This window comes from Rhinolophus sinicus, linkage group LG06 (genome assembly GCF_036562045.2).
Source record: "Rhinolophus sinicus isolate RSC01 linkage group LG06, ASM3656204v1, whole genome shotgun sequence".
Taxonomy (NCBI): domain Eukaryota; kingdom Metazoa; phylum Chordata; class Mammalia; order Chiroptera; family Rhinolophidae; genus Rhinolophus; species Rhinolophus sinicus.
In genome coordinates, this window is record NC_133756.1 from 119,151,703 (window position 1) to 119,168,960 (window position 17,258).

The window sequence follows — 17,258 nt, forward strand, 5'->3', positions numbered from 1 at the left end:
CCTACAGGATTTGGTCCCAGTCTTTATGATCTCATCTATCCTCTCCCCTTCCGATCATATCGGGTTCACCTCCTTTTCTATGGACTAGTCAGAATTTCAATCATCTGTCACTTAAGTTATAAGAGGTGTATTACTGTTAACTGATAGGATAAATATGCTAAATATAAGGGCTCTACGTAACGCCCAAAGATGAAGTCCTGGTTTCAGGCTCATTAGAATAGCAGACACCTCCCCGCTAGCATTCCCTTTTTTTTTCAAGTGTTTTTCCAGGACCCATCAGCTCCAAGTCAAGCAGTCATTTCTATCTAGTTGTGGAGGGCGCAGCTCACAGTGGCCCATGTGGGGATTGAACCAGCAACCTTGCTGTTAAGACCAGCAGGCTCTAACCAACTGAGCTAACCAGCTGCCCCTCCCTTTTTTCTTACTGCTGTATCTGGTTTCCACAATGCAGCCACAGAAGGGCAATCAGAAGCTGGCACTCTATAGTCTTTAATGCTGGCGATTCCAACGTGTTTCTTGTGGCTCAGTTTTATACTTCCTGCAGAATTGGAAGGCTGCCATTTCCAATGGTATTTGGCTTCTAGTGGTCATTCTGAGTATTCGGATCAGGTATAGAGGGATAGCTGACCAGCTCTCCAGGAAGGGGCTACATCTTGAGTCGGTAGCTGTTTGCATCTCTGGTTGATGAAGCAAGCTAACATGGAAGGTCACAGGCACTGAAGACTATTGATACCAACCAATGAATGGATGTCTTGTGGCCAGTATTTCTCTATTTTTTGACCCTCAAATATCTTCCACAGCTGATTCCCTTGTTAGAGAGGCCCAGTTACTACGATAAGGGTAGCATGGATGCAAGAGCCCAGCAATTTTAAATCGCAAAGGCAAGAACGCGTGCATGTGTGCATTTAGGCTGTAAGCATTTGAAACACTGGACTGGAATGCACTTTGGGTCTGGAGTCGGTTGGCCTCATTCTGGTTCTGCTACTTAATATGTGGCCTTCACACAAATCACATCTATTCTTTGAGCTTGTTTTCTTGCCCTGAGGATCTGATGAGACAATATAGGGGGATGTCATTCTGTCAAGTTTCATATAATATGTTCCTATTATTGTACCCCACAAAGTAAAGGACCCCATAAAGGGGCATCCGTGTCATGGGACCTTGGAAGTATAGGTTATACCCAATGCTGTCATCTTCAGGTTGGGGTAAAGACCTTTATAAACATTTCTAAAGACAAGCATTAACGTTGAGGAGCATATGAGAGTCATGTTGTAGAGAAGTACAAAGGGATGAGTTGAAATCAAATTAGTGATTTTCTGCTCAGACTGGATATGAGATCAGTCCTGGTATAAAACAGTGGGAAGTTTACAGAGGGAAGATTTCCGTCCCTTCCCCACCGACCTCACATTCCTGCTCATGAGCTTCGTAGTACACAGATCAGATTCTCTTTTAAATTTGTTGGATAAGTCCACAGGTAGAGGAAGACAGGAAAGTCCAGGTTCCCTGTTTTATCTTGCTTACATCCACACTGGTTGACAACAGGGGTTATAAGAGAATCATCCAGTTTGTTAGTTACTAGAACACAGGAGCAAATTGTTGCTCTCATTGTCCTTCCCAGAGGGCTACAGGGAGGATTCCAGAAAGGCTAAAAGTCACCCCTGCCATTTCTGGGTTCTGAGTCACCAAGTGAGTCCAGTTTCCTCTGACAAGTGCTAACATCCTAATTCCTACAGCCCTCGCTCTGTAGCAGGTGAATATGGTGGGATCCATGAATGTTCTGGGAGACAGTTAACCAGGGTGAGGTGTAGACTGGCACTGTTGTGTCATGGTGCTGGTGAGAAAATAATTTAGCAATGTGTATTAAAAGTTTTAAATACGAGAGATCCAAGATGGCAGAGTAGATAAACACTGTGCCTACATCCTTCCATGAACACATTAAAATTACAATGAAATTATATAACAATTAACCTGGAGAATCATCTGAAGTCTAGCCAAACAGAAGTCCTATAACTAAAAATACAAAGAAGCCAAATTGAGACTGGTAGGAGGGACAGAGATGCGGAATGGGCTCCAAACCTCCATGTGACAGCTGAGAATCAAGAGGAATATCTCTGCTATGGAGGTTCCCTCCAGAGGAGCGAGGGACCCCAGCCTCCCACACCAGGCTCCTCAGCCCAGAGCACTGGTGCCAAGAAGAGGAGACCCTACAACATCTGGCTGTGAAAAGAGTCAGGGTTCCAACCATCTGGGTGGGACAGAAGGCTGCGGGAAACCTAGATATCCTCTTAAACAGCCCACACACAGACTCACTTGCTCCCAGGCACTCACCTTGGGCTCCAGCGGAGGGATAGTGATTCGGGAAGTGTCGGAAACATATGGGGGCATACTCTGAAGTTGTGGCTGTGGGGGGAGGGCAGGAGGATAGATGGCATTTTCCCTGTGTGAGGTCCTCCTCCTGTGAAGCTGGCAGGCAGGCGCCATCTTTCCTGTGTTGAGCCCGCCCCCTACAGTTACGTCCAAATCTGAATCTGATTGGCCTGGTGAGCTCTGCAGCTCCGCCCTGCAGATTCACTGGGACCCTGCCACACCCAACTCCCCCAACACCAGAGGCACTCTCTTGGGTGAGCTGTCAGCCCCCCTCCCCCCCCCACATTGCATTCTTTCTTGGAAAACTAGGTATTGGAGTCTGGCAGGACCCTGGCGGGTGGTGAGTGACCTCAGTGTGCTCTGAGACTTTTGCTAAGTCTCCCATAAGACTGTCAGCTGATTTCTCAACAGAAACTTTGCAGACTAGAAGGCATTCACACAAAATATTCAACATGATGAAAAGTAAGGACCTACAAACAAGACTACTCTATCAGCAAGGCTATCGTTTAAAATCAAAGGACAAAGAACTTCCCAGACAAGAAAAAGCTAAAGGAGTTCATCACCATCAAACTAGTATTACAAGGAATGTTCTTTAAGATGGAAAAAAAATCAAAATTATGAATAATAAAATGGCAATAGCTACATATCTATCAACAATTACTTTCATGGTAAGTGGATTAAATCCTCCAATCAAAAGACATAGGAGGGCTGAATGGACAAGAAAACAAAACCCTTACATATGCTCCCTTCAAGAGATTCACTTCAGATTGAAAGACATAGACAGAAAGTAAAGGGATGGAAAAGATATTTCATGAAAATGGAAACAAACAAACAAAAAAAGCTGGGGTAGCAATTATTACACCAGACAAAATAGACTTTAAAACAAAGTCTATAAGAAGAGACAATGAAGGACGCAGTAATCCCACTTCTGGGTATTTATCCAAAGAAATCCAAAACACTACTTCGAGGGGATGTGTGCATCCATATGTTCACTGCAGCATTGTGTACAATGGCCAAGATATGGGGGTAGCCTGGGTGTCCATCAATGGATGAGTGGATAAAGAGGTAGTGGTACATATATACAATGGAATATTGCTCGTCCATAGAAGGAAATGGGTTCTTACCATCTGTGGCAGCATGGATGGAGCTGGAGGTTATTGTGCTAAGTGGAGTATATCAACAGAGAAAGATATATGCAATATAATTTTGCTTATATGTGGAATCTAAGAACAAAATTAACAAATAAAACAGAAACAAACTCATAGATTCAGAGAACACTTTGATGGTTGCCAGATGGGAGGGTGGTTGGGGGTGTAGGCGAAAAAAGGGGAAGGATTAAGAAGTACAATTGGTTGTTACAAAGTAGTTACGGAGTTGTAGGGTATAGCATAAGAAGTAATGTCAATAATATTGTAATAACTATGTGTAGTGTCAGATAGGTACTAGATTTGTTGCGGTGATAGATGGAAGGGGGCTGGGGGACAGGGTGAAAAAAGTGAAGGGATTAAGAAGTACAAATTGGTTACAAAATAGTCATGGGGATGTAAAGCACAGGGAATATAGCCAATAATATGGTAATAACTATGTATAGTGCTAGGTGGGTACTAGACTAGTCAGGGGGATCATTTCTTAAATTATATAGATGTCTAACCATAATAGTGTACACCCGAAATTAAAATAAAAGAATATTGAATGTCAACTGTAATTGAAAAATTTATAAAAGGGGACAAAGAGGAAGGGAATAAGAGGTCCAAATTTCCAGGTATAAAATAAATAAGTCATGGGAATATAATGTACAGCATGGGGAATATAGTCAATAATATTGTGGTAGGATGGTACGGGGTCAGATGGTTGATGGACTTGTCATGGTGATCGCTTTTTTAGGTATATAAATGTTGAATAACTATGATGTGCCCCTGAAACTAATATAATATTGTATGTTAGCTATATTTCTAAAAATTTTTAAAATGAAACAAACTAACTAAAGTATTAAATATATGCATATACTTTGACCCAGTAATACTAATGCTTGGATTCTTTCCTATAAAAACAATCTAAAATGCAAAAATAATTTTATTCACGAAGATGTTCAGTGCAGTGTTGTTTATAATAATAAACATTAGGAAATACCCTGAATGTCAAGAATGTAATAACATAAAGGTTATGAGCAGGGACTTTGTAGTCCGATAGCATTGGCTCAGCTCAAACCCTTGCTCAGTCACTGGAGAGTTATGTGACCTTTTGTAAAGTACTTAATCTCTCTGCATCTCAGTTTCTCATCTGTAAAATGGGAATAATAACAATAGCAATTCTTAGGATTGTTGTGAAGAATAAGTGGGATAATATGTTTGTAAAGACTTATCGTGTTTCCCCGAAAATAAGACCTAACTGGAAAATAAGCCCTAGAATGATTTTTCAGAATGACATCCCCTGAACATAAGCCCTAATGCGACGTTTGGAACAAAACTTAATATAAGACCTGGTCTTATTTTCGGGGAAACACGGTAGTATAATGCCTAGCATATAGTCAGTCAGTCCTCAAAAAAGTCAACTATTAGGATGTAAAATATAACATTGCTTTTTTTTTCTGGATGGTAAAATGATGAGTAATATTACTTTTAAGTATTTTCCTATTATTTTAAAAAAATTTTATGTATTTTTTTTTGACAATCAGAAAAACATCTTCATGTTAAAAGAACACATTGATAATTCTAGAATATACCAGTGGTGAAACTCCTTAGCTAAGGTTACTTACCTAGAGAGGGACTGAGTGATCTGGGAAACATGCCAAAGATGCTATCAGTAGTTCCTACGGTACCCAACTTTCAAAACTAATCATATAGTCTAAACTGTCCTGTGAGCCACAGGTCATGATCCATTAGTGAACTGTGAAATCAATTTAGTCGATCTGGTCAGCATTTAAGAATTCTGAACTAGAATAGAATAAGATAAAATGGAAAATAACAGAGGGTATCTTATGTAACAAGAATGTTTTATGAAACTTCTACTTTACTTCAGAGCTGTTCATTGTAGCCCTCCGTCAGGATGTTGGCTGGAAGGATCAAGAAAGGGGGATTCCTAAGTGTCGTCCTCTTGAAGCCCTGCCATCAAACACTAATGCCATTGAGTAGGCTCCCTTAATTCCTAAATTGGGTGATTGTCTTTCAATAAGTAATTCTCCCAGAGCTGAAATAGGAGTGTTCACAGGAGGGAACCTGCAGAAAGGCCATCAGATGTCAGGTAGGGCAGAATCGGGCAGGCAGGGGCTCTTTCAACTCTGGCTCTTTCTCTCGTGTTGTAGCTGAGCTCGGTGGAAGCGGGAGGAGCCACAGCTTTCATCTATGCCAACTTCAGTGTGCCTGTGGTGAAGGTGAGTGGGGTCTGGTCCCAACAGATGCTTGTAAGAAGACAGCACCTAACACCCTGGCTTTCATGCTGTCTGTGCTTGCAAGCCTTTTCCTGGGAGGCGGGATAAGAAGAGGCCTTTCCCTGATGCCCAGAATCAAAAGATAACCCCTCCGTGTTCTTGACAAGCACATGGTATTGTGCCTCTATTTTTTATAGTATTTACACTTATATTACAAGTAGATGATTACATATCTGCCTTTCCTATTACGAAAGAACTCCTCAAAGGGAAGAACTGTTGTATTAACCTTCGATCCTCTCCAGCAACTGGTCTCCTCAGTCGTTCATTCAGTAAACACTGCGGGCTGGCTGGAGGCAGTGAGGGTATGAGGGAAACTCAGAGTCCTGTCCTCCAGGAGCTCACAGACAGGCGACAGGCAGTAACCACATATGGCAACAGAGAGTGAAATCAGGTGAGGCCCAGAGGAGGACCGTGCATAAGAGATGTGTTGAATGAATATTTCCCCCCAATTTCAAATCAGTCAATCAGGGATGGCGCCCTTACTGAATGCAGGAATGAAATGGGGACAAATAAATGAGATCATGCCTACAAAGCACTTAGCACAGTACGTTTGATAAGTAAATGCAGATACCTATGAATACTCATGGGGTTGACCAAGGTTAAAGTTAGTCCATAGACAGTGTACAGGAAAAAATGCTGGGTATGGGTGGAAAGAAGGACATGTAGGACTTGGATTCAAGACACCCGGGCTTGAGTTCTGACTTGGCTCCTTCTTAGTTGCATTGTTTAAAGCCCCTAAGCCTCTGCTTCCTTGCTGGTAAAGTGGGGAGTGTGATAACGCTGGCTTCCTGAGGGGTGCTATTAGCAAGTACCAAAGGAAGGGTAAGCGTCTGAAGTAGTAAGTTCTTAGTTGTATGACGCATGTTTTGTTCCACCTTGTGGTTTTTGTTGAGTGCCTCCCCTCTGATCCAGTGACCCCCTATGCTCACCTTTCTCCTAGGACTTACGCTGTCCCGTCCTGGTCTGTTTTTATGTCTGTCTCTCCCACAAGACTGTGAGCTCCTGAGAGTAGCATTGGACAGGATTTGTCTCTGCATCTTTAGGGCCTGGAGCAGGCGAGGCCCTCAATAAATGACATATGCACAAATGAATGAGTAAATGGCAACTTGAGACATTTTGTGCCATTTGATGCATACCTTGCCTCCAGTCTGTTTTCTTGTAATAACGTGCATGCGTTTATCCTGTCATGGGATTTCAAAGACTGAGATTCTGGGTTGACACCCCCCTGGTGCGGGGCCTTTCTGTTTTCAGAATGCAGCACTGTTTTGGTGGAACCTGCATAGGAGTGGTAAAGGGGACGGTGACACACTTCATGCTGGCTGTCCTGTCTTGGTGGGAGATAAATGGGGTAAGGCCTGCCTTTCAGGGCATGTGAATGGGGTAAGGGGTTCACAATAAAGGGAGAGGGGGGTGGATGGAAAATAGCATAGGCCTTTCATTCCAAAAGCTTCATTACAGAACCCCGTTATATTGCGATCAGATTCTGGGGTGGTTGTCCCCAACAGATTGGAATCCTGTCACAGAACAGGTGTCAGGAAGAGTTTATTGACCCGACCAGATGGGCCTTGAGTCCTGAGCATGGCCAAGGAGTAGTTGCTAAGTCCCAGGCCTCCATCCCAAGGTGAGAACCATCCATCAATGCCTCCCCATGAAGAGATGCTCTAACCAGGAAGAGATAACTAAGTAGGGACGTGTTTATGTCATATATGTGTTCACTCTGAAGACAGAAGTAGAAGGGATTCTCACGCTGAGATGGCCACTGACAGGAGAAGCCACCCCTTTTCTCTTGTTAGTCTGGCACCTGGGGGTGGGAGGCTTTTAGGAGCTACATGAATCAAAGGGGACTGTTTCTTAGAATCCACAGTTTTGAACATTAGTCTGTATCAGACAGGACCTGTCAGGGGCTTTTTCAAGGGGACAGTGTCCTCTTTGCTATTTATTTCTCCTAGAAGCAACATCATATAGTCCATAGCAGAGCTGGACTGAGTTGCCAGTGAGGCAGTTGAGTTGCCTGGTGCAGATTTAAGGCCATTACACAGCCCCGACAGTGAGCACGGCCGCTGTCCGCTCAGCTGAGCTCGATCTCTTCTTCCTCCCCATCCTCTCCCAGTGGCCAACAAGTGGATACACGAGTATGGACAGGAATTCCGCAGACCCTGCAGCTCAAGCCCTGAAGACTAAACTGTTGGCAGAGAGAACATCGGTGGAATTCCTGGGCTTTCCAGAGAAGCCAGAAGCCAGAAGTTAGGATAGGAGAGGAGAAAGGAGAATGACTTTCTGGAAGAGGGCGTTGTCAGCATGGTCTGTCCCTTGCAAATGGGAGACAAGGAAGTGGCCTTTACCAGGGGACACCTGAGAATTCACACTGTTTCTCCTCCAGGCATGAGTCGCAGAATGGACAATACAAAGGACTGGGCAAGAAGGCTGGAGAGAGAAGTTTCTGGAACTCAGACACTCTCTGCTGGGAACAGGACAATAGCAACAGTTTCTGGGGTTTGTTTGGTCAGTGGGGCTTTTACCATTTCGAGCCTTGACCACAGGGACCCAGAGGTGGCAATGAGGACACTTGCAGGAGCGGGCTAGCCCGGCTCCCATGGCTTTTTGCCCTTCTGCCCACTGACTTCTGCTGAAGACTGAGCAGGGAGTGTATCTGTATCAGCCGTGTACCTCACATGATGATATTTTTTACGCAGAAAGCAACTTTCTTTTTTTTTATATGATGATTTTTAAGACAGCCATTAAAAATGTTTACAAAGCATTTGTCACAACTGAGAATATTCTTACAATATAACATTGCATGAAAAAAATGCAGAGTATAAAATTCCCGTTACGCCATAGTCTCAACCTGGCTCACCTCCCACCATTCCCCTCTCACTACATTCCAGGCACGATTCTTTCTATTCCTCAGAACCACCATCCTCATCGCCCCCAAAATCATACCCACTTGTCAGGCCTTTGTATTTGCTGCTCCTTCAAATCCTCCCTGGCTGAGCTCTTGGCTCAGCATCACTTCAGAGAGGCCTTCGCTGACAACTTGAGCGTCCAGCCATTTTCTTTCACATGTACTGATTCTTTTCTCGTCATCACACGTTTCTTGAATTGAAATTACTCTATTTAATTGTGGCCAGTTGCCTTCCCTAAAGGGTGATGCTTTAAGACCCCACTATACTTCATAAATGCCTGTGTTATTATAGCCCCCATCTCACTGAACTTCAGTATTTATTTATTTGCCTGGCTGCTCACACTAGACTCTGCGCTCCTTAGTCCTCTGGGTACCCCCCAGAAGGAGGTCTGGTTCGAAATTAGTAGGCATTTAGCAAACATTTGGGGGGTAAATGAATAAGAAGACATCCCTCGAGCTGTGCTTTGAAGGACAGGTAGAACTTCTGCAGGCAGAGTGTTAATGAGGAGCCGCATTTCCCAGCAGAAGGGCTGGCAGGAGCTAAGGCTGCTTTGATGAGTGACTGTCAGACTTGAGCACTTGTGCAAAGAGAACATTCCAGGCAACTTGGCTCAGGTTCCTCAACGGGTAAGAGCGTGTGTCTTGCTCACAAAGAAGCCACACAGTTCTGGGTGGTTAGATGCTGTGCTGCCCCCCCCTCCCCCCTCCCGGCACCATGCACGTCAGGATTTCTGCTTCCCAGAGTTCTCTGGCCTCCAAGGAGAGGGCTCTGAGGTGCTGACATCCAGCTTCCTGCAGAGCCTCGCTGAGCGCCTGGTCGCACCCCCAGCGTTTCTGCAGAGTACTCCCCGATTCTGGAAATTCTCTTACTAAATTACTGACATGAAGAGGAGGAAAAATAATTTTCCCTCTACCCTTCAGTGTTCTTAGCTGAGACCTCTGTAATACTCATAAGAGACAGATTAATAAGAAACAAACAAGTTCATTAACATGTATATACCATGTATACATGGGGACACTGGGAAAAATGAGTAGCTCCCCAAGGTGGCTTAGAATTCAGGATTAAATACCATCATAGTAGGGAAAGAGGGACGATGTAGGCCTCTTAGGGGAGAGGAAATGATTTTTAGGAAAGATGAAGGGCCCTTGGAATAGATGGGAGGTGTGATAGTTTGCCGTTGTCTGTCTGGGTGTGGTGTCCACTTCTGGTCTCTTCTCCTGTGATGAGTCAGTCTTGCCTGGTTGGTGAAACTCCCGGGAAGGGGATTTATGACTGCAGAGTTCCTTTTGGAGAATCTATCTTTAGGCAGATAAGGGGAGTTCAGAGAAAGCCTCTCCCCGCATTTGCTGTTTTTCAAGCGCCTACAGCTCAGAATAATCAATTTGCCAGAGCGACATATATGCAGGGGTGTATGTGTGTGCGCGTGCAAATTCTGCTTCCCTTTCAGTCTCATCCTGACAACCTGCCTCCTGCAGCTCCAGAGTAACTGACTAAGACAGAAAGCTACTGTCTGTGGGCGACACTGTTCCCCTTCTTCACTGCTGCAGGGATCAGAGCCAGGCCATCTCAGAACTGCAGGGTGGGTCTGGGCTAATCACAGCAACCATGAACTTGGTGAGTTTCCCGCGCACCGGGCACCGTCTCATGTGTATCCATGAGTTAATGCTCTTCCCAAACCTATGAGCTTGAGCCAGTCATTGTCCTATTTTACAGGCAAGAAGGCAGAGCTGCAGTTAGATAACAGTCTGGCTCCAAACCTTGTACTGTGAACCACTACTTTCAAAATGTCTGAGAGGTGACAACTATCAAACATCTTGACGAGGTGACTGAGACGCAAGAACTGTCTGGCTGCAAATGAAGCAACAAGTGCTTACTGAGCATCCCTAGGGGCAAGCCGGGGCTCATGCTGTGGGGCTGTGAGAGGTGCAGGGTGCAGTTCCTGGGAGCTGACGACCAGTAGGGGAACGAGACAAGTTCACCCCGAGTGAAATGTTAGCCAAGCACAGTGTGAAAATGTTGCATGCCATAGCGATGGATTATCCTGGAGGCTGCAATCCAGAGCAGAAGGGGTCATTTGTCTTTTCAGATCACATTGCCCAGGTGCTGACTCAGAGCCGGGCCCTTTGAGGGACCAGGAATGAAGAGGAGAATTAGGTGCTGACCCTGCCCAGACCCGCAGATTATCACGAGACAGTGTGGCCACAGGTGGAGCCAGGAGCAGAGGCCCCCCAGAGACATCACAGTCAGGAGAGATGGTCAAGTCTTGAAGATGGGGAGGGTCTGCAGAGGCTCGGAGGGAGGGGCAGGGCCATGCAAATAGCGGAGGCGGGAGGAGCGACGCCCCCCAGAGCTACAAATAGCACCACCTTACGTTTGGCCAGTATGTTCGTTTTCAAAACACTGTAGCCCTCCTTCTCTTGAACCTCACCTACCCAGGGAGGACAACTGAGCAGGAAAATGAGGTCTGGAAGGGTTAGTGCCATGCCTGGGGTTACACAGGGGAGCTTGGCCTGAGGCCCGGTCTTTTCTACCTCACCAGGCCTTTCCTCTCAATGGCTTTTACAGCTGTGTCCCTCCATTGCAGCACAGCTGGAGAGGGGCAAGGCCTTATTCTTTTATATTTGCACGAGTCTCCATGTCTTCAGAAACTCTGATTAGTCCTGCTGTGGGGCCCTAACAGTGCTTAGTGGGTGGACAGTTAATTCTAAATAGGACTGACTTGGGGCAGAGCTTGCTTATGATTTCGTTTTTTTCTTTCTTGCACTGTTCTTCAACCTTTACTCCAACAGCTTCGTCCAACCTGGGCTCCTGGCATTGCACTCTATATTCCTCGAAAGCCTCACTCCAAGAAATAAATATTCTTTATGCGAGTGACTATTATTGTTATCATTAGTAACCACATATTGAGCATTTACCACAGGCCAGGCACTGGACTGAGAACTTAGGTGGATTTGGCTCCTCAGTCCTCACAACGAGATAGGTACTATAACCCCCATTTTACAGATGAGGGAAACTGAGGCAGAGAACGTGGAACTTGCCTGAGGTTACACAGCTGTAAAGTGACAGAGGTAAGATTCAAATCCGGGTCTGGCTATCTCCAAAGGTCTTAACTAGCCCTCTGTTGTCTGTGTTACATGTTATTTTTCTGTGGTTGTTTTGTTATCATTGGCAATAATATCTTTTGGAGCCAAGTTTTTGAGAGGAGTCTCCAACTTTTTCCCAGACTTTGAAAAGCTCTGTCTTGTGTGCCATTAATGCCTAATGGCTAAGAGCCCTGTCGGGTGGAGGTATTTGGTGAATATGCAAATGAATCACCTCAATTCCACAGATGCACAATGAACACCTATTGTATGACCAGTCTCATGCTAGGCGCTCCACGGAAGAAAAGGAGGCGGCCTGCTCACTGCCCTTAAGGCAAAATTAGCACATGCCCAAACAGAGAATTAGATACAATCAAGTGGAAAGCTGTAGGGTACTCACCCTAAGGATCATGGGAGCTGGGAGAAAGGGGAGAGCACTATGGGTAGAGTGGGCTGCGAGGGCTTCCACATTGGGGCCCAGAAACACATGGAAAGAGTAGGAATGTATCCCTATGGAGGGCAGGGAGCAGCGGCCACCTCACTTGTCTCCTTTCCCACACAAGGGGGCAGGGAGAGCTGTCTGAAAGGAGGAAGTGAGAGGGTGTGGATTCTGGGGGGCCTTTGTCCAGCAATGCTGAGGGCAGCCAGCACAAACTGCCCTTTCATGGAACCACTCAAAGAATCCCCTGTGTGGGGACCCTGGCTGCTGAAGCTGAGAAGCCAAAGGAGAGGGGGTGAGATGGGAAGACGGGCATTTGCCTGCAGACTGCTGTACACTTGGCAAAGCTATGAAATCAGCCAAGGACTAGGGGAGGAGACAAACATTTGTGCCAGTTCTGTGCCAGCTGTTTTATTTCCCTTGTCTTATTCACAACAATTATCATCCTTTTGACAAGGGAGGCAAAGGAGGCTCAAAGAAAAGACTTCCCTGAGTTCACACAGCTAGAAGCAGAGCCGGGATGCGGCGCTGGGGAGGTCTCCCCTACCAACTGCTTCTAACCTCTTTCTCTCTGGACTTTTTCCTTTCTCACCTTGGGATTCCCCACAACTTTCTCTCCCTTAGGAAGTAAAGCCTGTCTCTTTCCCTTCTTCCTCTCTGCCCCATCCTTCTTTTATTCCCTTTCTTTGTCACATGACCTTTCCCATCAAATGCTTGCTAGGCTCGTTCTCCCTCAGGTCTGAGTGACAGAGGGTCCCTCTGTCCCCACCAGGGGCATACTCGCATTTGAACTGGGTAGCCCCTGGTGAAATCAAAGACTATCTCAAAGGAATGAGGTGCTAAAATGACGGTCTTTCTGGCTAAGGGTTTAAGGGCATGACCCAAACAGATCACCATAGATAAGTACCTTCTCTATCTTCTTTCAAGTTCATCACATTTTCAGGTGGAATATAACTAAAACCATGACCCTGAGGCCTCCTGTTCATCTGCTTATCACCTTACCTGGTGGGAGGGCAGCAGTTACTCTCCCTGGCCCAGGAAGGTGAGGTGACTTGTCCACAGTGTGTCAGTGTCTGAGCCAAGACTAGCAGGCAGATTTCCTGACTCAGGGACACAGGCTCTTTCCAAAGCTTCACAGGTGCTTGGGGCAGGAGCACAGTGGGCGAATGTTGCTACCGATACCGATGGTATTTTCATGGCACAACTTTTATATGTGATCCATCATTCATTCATTCAACTAATCATTACTGCTGACACCTCTGTGCCAGGCCCTTGGCAAGGGCTGAAGATGCTGGGATGACTCTGACTCTCTGTCCTCGAAGAGCTCCCAGAGAAGAAAACCCGCGTGATGACAATACTTGCAGAAAGGGGACATGTGATGTGTAACAAAAGTCCAGAAGGGGCATCGCTTCATATCTGGTGTGACCGGCTTATGTGACATTTGATTTGGGCCTTGAGAAGAAGGTTTAGGGGTGTGTGTGTGTGTGTGTGTGTGTGTGAGATGTAAATGGGAGCTTACCTCACAGGTGTATAATGAGTCCTTAGATTAATGTGTCTCAAACTCAAAAAATCCATACCTTTTTCTTTTGATAAACTTAAATTTTTCTTTAGTCTTGGAAATTCAGATATGTCTTTCCAGGAGAAAAGGTTTTGTCTAACTTTATGTTCTGTATTCTGTTTCAGAAAAACAGATTTGTTTTTCCCTTAACCAAACCATTGTATTAATCTTTTAAAAATTGCACAAGGTCCCGTAGAGGGCACCATCTGCTTAGAAACTTCGCAATGCCCTTCAGGTCCTAGGGCTCTGGAATCGCTGGTTTGGACTCTCTTGCAGTAAAAAGGGAAAGAGGATTCGTCAGCGGCTTACCTTGGAGAAGCAAGGTTATCTATCCTGCTGCCTCTGCTCGGTCAATTCTTCCTATGGGAGCCGCTGAGCCTCCGCTGCTCGCCGGTGTTAGAGACAACCTTCTCCTGGGGGAGCCATGAGACCCTCTGGCTCTTAGGGGACACTCAGGGAAAGCCTCCCGGGCCTGGGCCAGTCAGCGTCAGCTCACAGGCCCGACTCCAAGGCCCTCTAGCGGGCTCTTCCCAGGGTTCCTCATTCTCTCCCTACACATCTGCCTGTCCTGGAATGAAAAATTAGTGAAACACATTGATGTACCATTTCACACTTACTAAGATGGCTATAATTTTTTTAAAAAGGAAAATACGTGTTGTAAAGGGATGTGGAGAAATTGGAACCCTTGCGCATTTTTGGTAGGAATGTAAAATGGTGCAGCTGCTGTGGAAAATGGTTTGGTGATTCCTCAAAAAGTTAAACATAGAACTACTGTTTGACCCAATAATACCTCTCCTAGGTATAATCTAAGAGAATTAAAAGCAAGGACTCCAACTGGTATTTGTACACCAGTGTTCACAGCAGCATTGTTCACAATAGCCAACACGTGGAAACCACCCGCGTGTGCATCAGATGAAGGGATAAACAAAACGTGGTGTATACATGCAATGGAATACTATTCAGCCACAAAAAGGAATGAAATTCTGATACATGCTACAACATGGATGGATCTGGAAAACAGCGTGCTAAGTGAAATCAGCCAGATGCAGAAGGACAAATGTTGTATGATTCCACTAACATGAGCTACCTGGAATAGGCAAATTCACAGAGACAGAAGGCAAATTAGAGGTGCCCAGGGGAGGAAGAATGGGGGAGTTACTGTTTAGGAGAACAGTTTATGTTGGGGACGATGAAAACGTTTTGAGTATAAATAGTAGAGATGGGTAGACAGCATTGTGAATGTAATTAATGCCACTGAATTATACACTTAAAATGGTTAAAATGATAAAAGACTATGTTATGCGTATTTTATCACAATTGAAAACAAGCTGTTAATAAATCTGAGGACATTCCTAGGCCATAGGAGGGTTTACAATACTGGGAAGCACTCAGGCCCCAAGTGCACACCAAGTTCAACTAACTGTTCTGCTTGAGAGCAGTCCCCCTTGGTGGGGTTGGGGAGGGGAACCCAATGCACATTGGATCTAATGGCTATTACGTTGGTTTCTCCTCCCTTTGGGATTCCCAACCATCCCCTGATCTTCTTAGCACCATGGCAATTACCGCTTTTCACCTTGACTACTGCAGGAAGCACACATTTACTATACTATGCCCTTAGGTCTCATTTAACATTCACGCCACCTATGATTTAAGGGTTATCAACCCATTTTCTTTGGATAAGGATCCTGATGCACCAAAGGTCACCCAGCTAGTACGTGGCTGAGAGCCGGTCACCACTAGTGAGTGCCTGTCACCAGGCGCCAATCTTCTTCCACACCTCACCCCTCATCTCTTCTCTGGTGTGGTTTGGGGGTGGTAAGACATGCACTGGTCTGGGAGTTCTGAGGCCTGAGTCCTAGCCAGGCTGTGCTACTGTGTGACCTTGGGCAAATCACTTTCCTTATCAGAGCTTTTGTTTTCTCATCTGTAGGATGGCACTGCTAACCTGTCTGCTCAGCCCACTCACAGAAGAGCTGTGAGATCTCAAGGATGAAAATGTGCTTTAGAAATGGAACATATTATATTGTCAGTTATACTAAGCTTAAGTTTGATTAGTCACCAACATGTGGCATCATCACTGATCATCAGGAAAAACCTTCTCCGCCATCACACAGTTAACTACTCAGCTGTTCTCTCCATCCATTTGTAAGAGGCCAACCACTTGGCTCGTCTCAGATTCCAAGGTTTTGCCTGGCTACCGGCTGGGGTTTTCTAGCAAACTGCTGGGAGAGAAAGCCAGGTCTAGGAATAAGGGAGCCTCTTGAGTTTACATAACTTTCTGAGCCATGGAACCAGAGTGAGAATGTGTTGATTCTGGCTGCTGATGGCACAGCCAGCTGGGGCAGGAGGAGTTGGCTCGAAGCTTACAAACAACACACTGTTCCTGCAGGGACGAGTGTGACTGCCTTTTGCTTTCTCTACTCCTGTTGCGGGCTCTCTTCTTGCTTTTCCCTCATTAATGCCTTGACTATTTCATTCCCTACCCCCAGTTCTGATGACAAGCCCTCGAATCCATCTTACGGGTTCTTCACACCTCACTGTCTGAATCAGTTTCTATCTTGTTCATCCCACCGCCAAAACCTTGAGCCCGTCCTCTCTTCTCACTGTCCTAGTTAGGTCCACCACTGCCTTTTATTTTACCTGGGCTACAACTGCCTCTTTACAGATGTCCAATCCATCTACACAGGGTGCCCACGTGCCCTAACTTCAGACAACTCCCCATTCTTGCCACTCAAGGCTTTTATGGCCTGCCTCCTGCCACAGCCTCTCTTCCAGCCACACTAAGCGTACTATCTCCCCGTTCTCAGACTGACTTCCAAGTCTCCTGGGCTTCTGCATGCTGTCCCTCTACTTGCAATGTATTTCCCTCCCTTCTCTACCTCCGTGATGATGCTTCAAAGCTCAACTCGAATGCTCCCTTCTGGGAAACCTTCTCTGACCTGTTTCCAGAGAAGTTTGGTTGTCCTCTTTGCCTTTGCGTAACGAGGTCACTCTAATGGTCTCTAGACTACGCGGCCATGTGAAGAGCCTCCTCATGTATTTATCTCTGTCTCCAAAGGCCATTGGAAGCTTGGCACAGAAGAGGTGCTCAGGTTTGTGTAATCAGTAAATAAGTGCTCGTAACAGCAGGTTTAAAAGAAGATACCACCAAGAAGACACGCCCAGCTCCCGTCATGCCTTTGGCCTGAGTCCTCTCAATCTCAAGATTCTCTTCCCACCATTAAATGTGTTTACCCCAAAATTTGCCTCCCTTCTTCTTTCAAGAACTTTTCCTTGGGAATTTTTTAGTGTGTATGTGTGTGTGACACACTGGCCTTTGGTTTGACCCAAACATGCTCCTTCTGGCTCTGTAATAATCCTTCAAAGTGCCCAGGGGTCTTGTGTATTCCCTTCTTGAGTTTATCGTACTGAGGTGTAGTCTTCATGAGGATATTGTTACGGCCAGCACATAGTAGGTGCTCATTAAGGATATAGTGTGTGAACA

General features: G+C 45.6%; 1 protein-coding gene across 2 annotated transcripts in view; it reads left to right on the forward strand.

Annotated features, from left to right (window-relative positions):
* The window catches only part of P4HA3 (prolyl 4-hydroxylase subunit alpha 3), a 42,422-nt gene extending 33,870 nt beyond the window's left edge, over positions 1 to 8,552 (forward strand). For both annotated transcript variants that reach the window (XM_019744296.2, XM_074335776.1), the window contains 3 exons: positions 5,669 to 5,737; positions 7,046 to 7,142; positions 7,905 to 8,552. In XM_019744296.2, coding sequence (XP_019599855.2) covers positions 5,669 to 5,737; positions 7,046 to 7,142; positions 7,905 to 7,975 — 237 coding nt within the window. In that variant the 3' untranslated portion in view covers positions 7,976 to 8,552. The remainder of the gene's footprint in view (positions 1 to 5,668; positions 5,738 to 7,045; positions 7,143 to 7,904) is intronic.
* Positions 8,553 to 17,258: the final 8,706 nt, after the last annotated feature.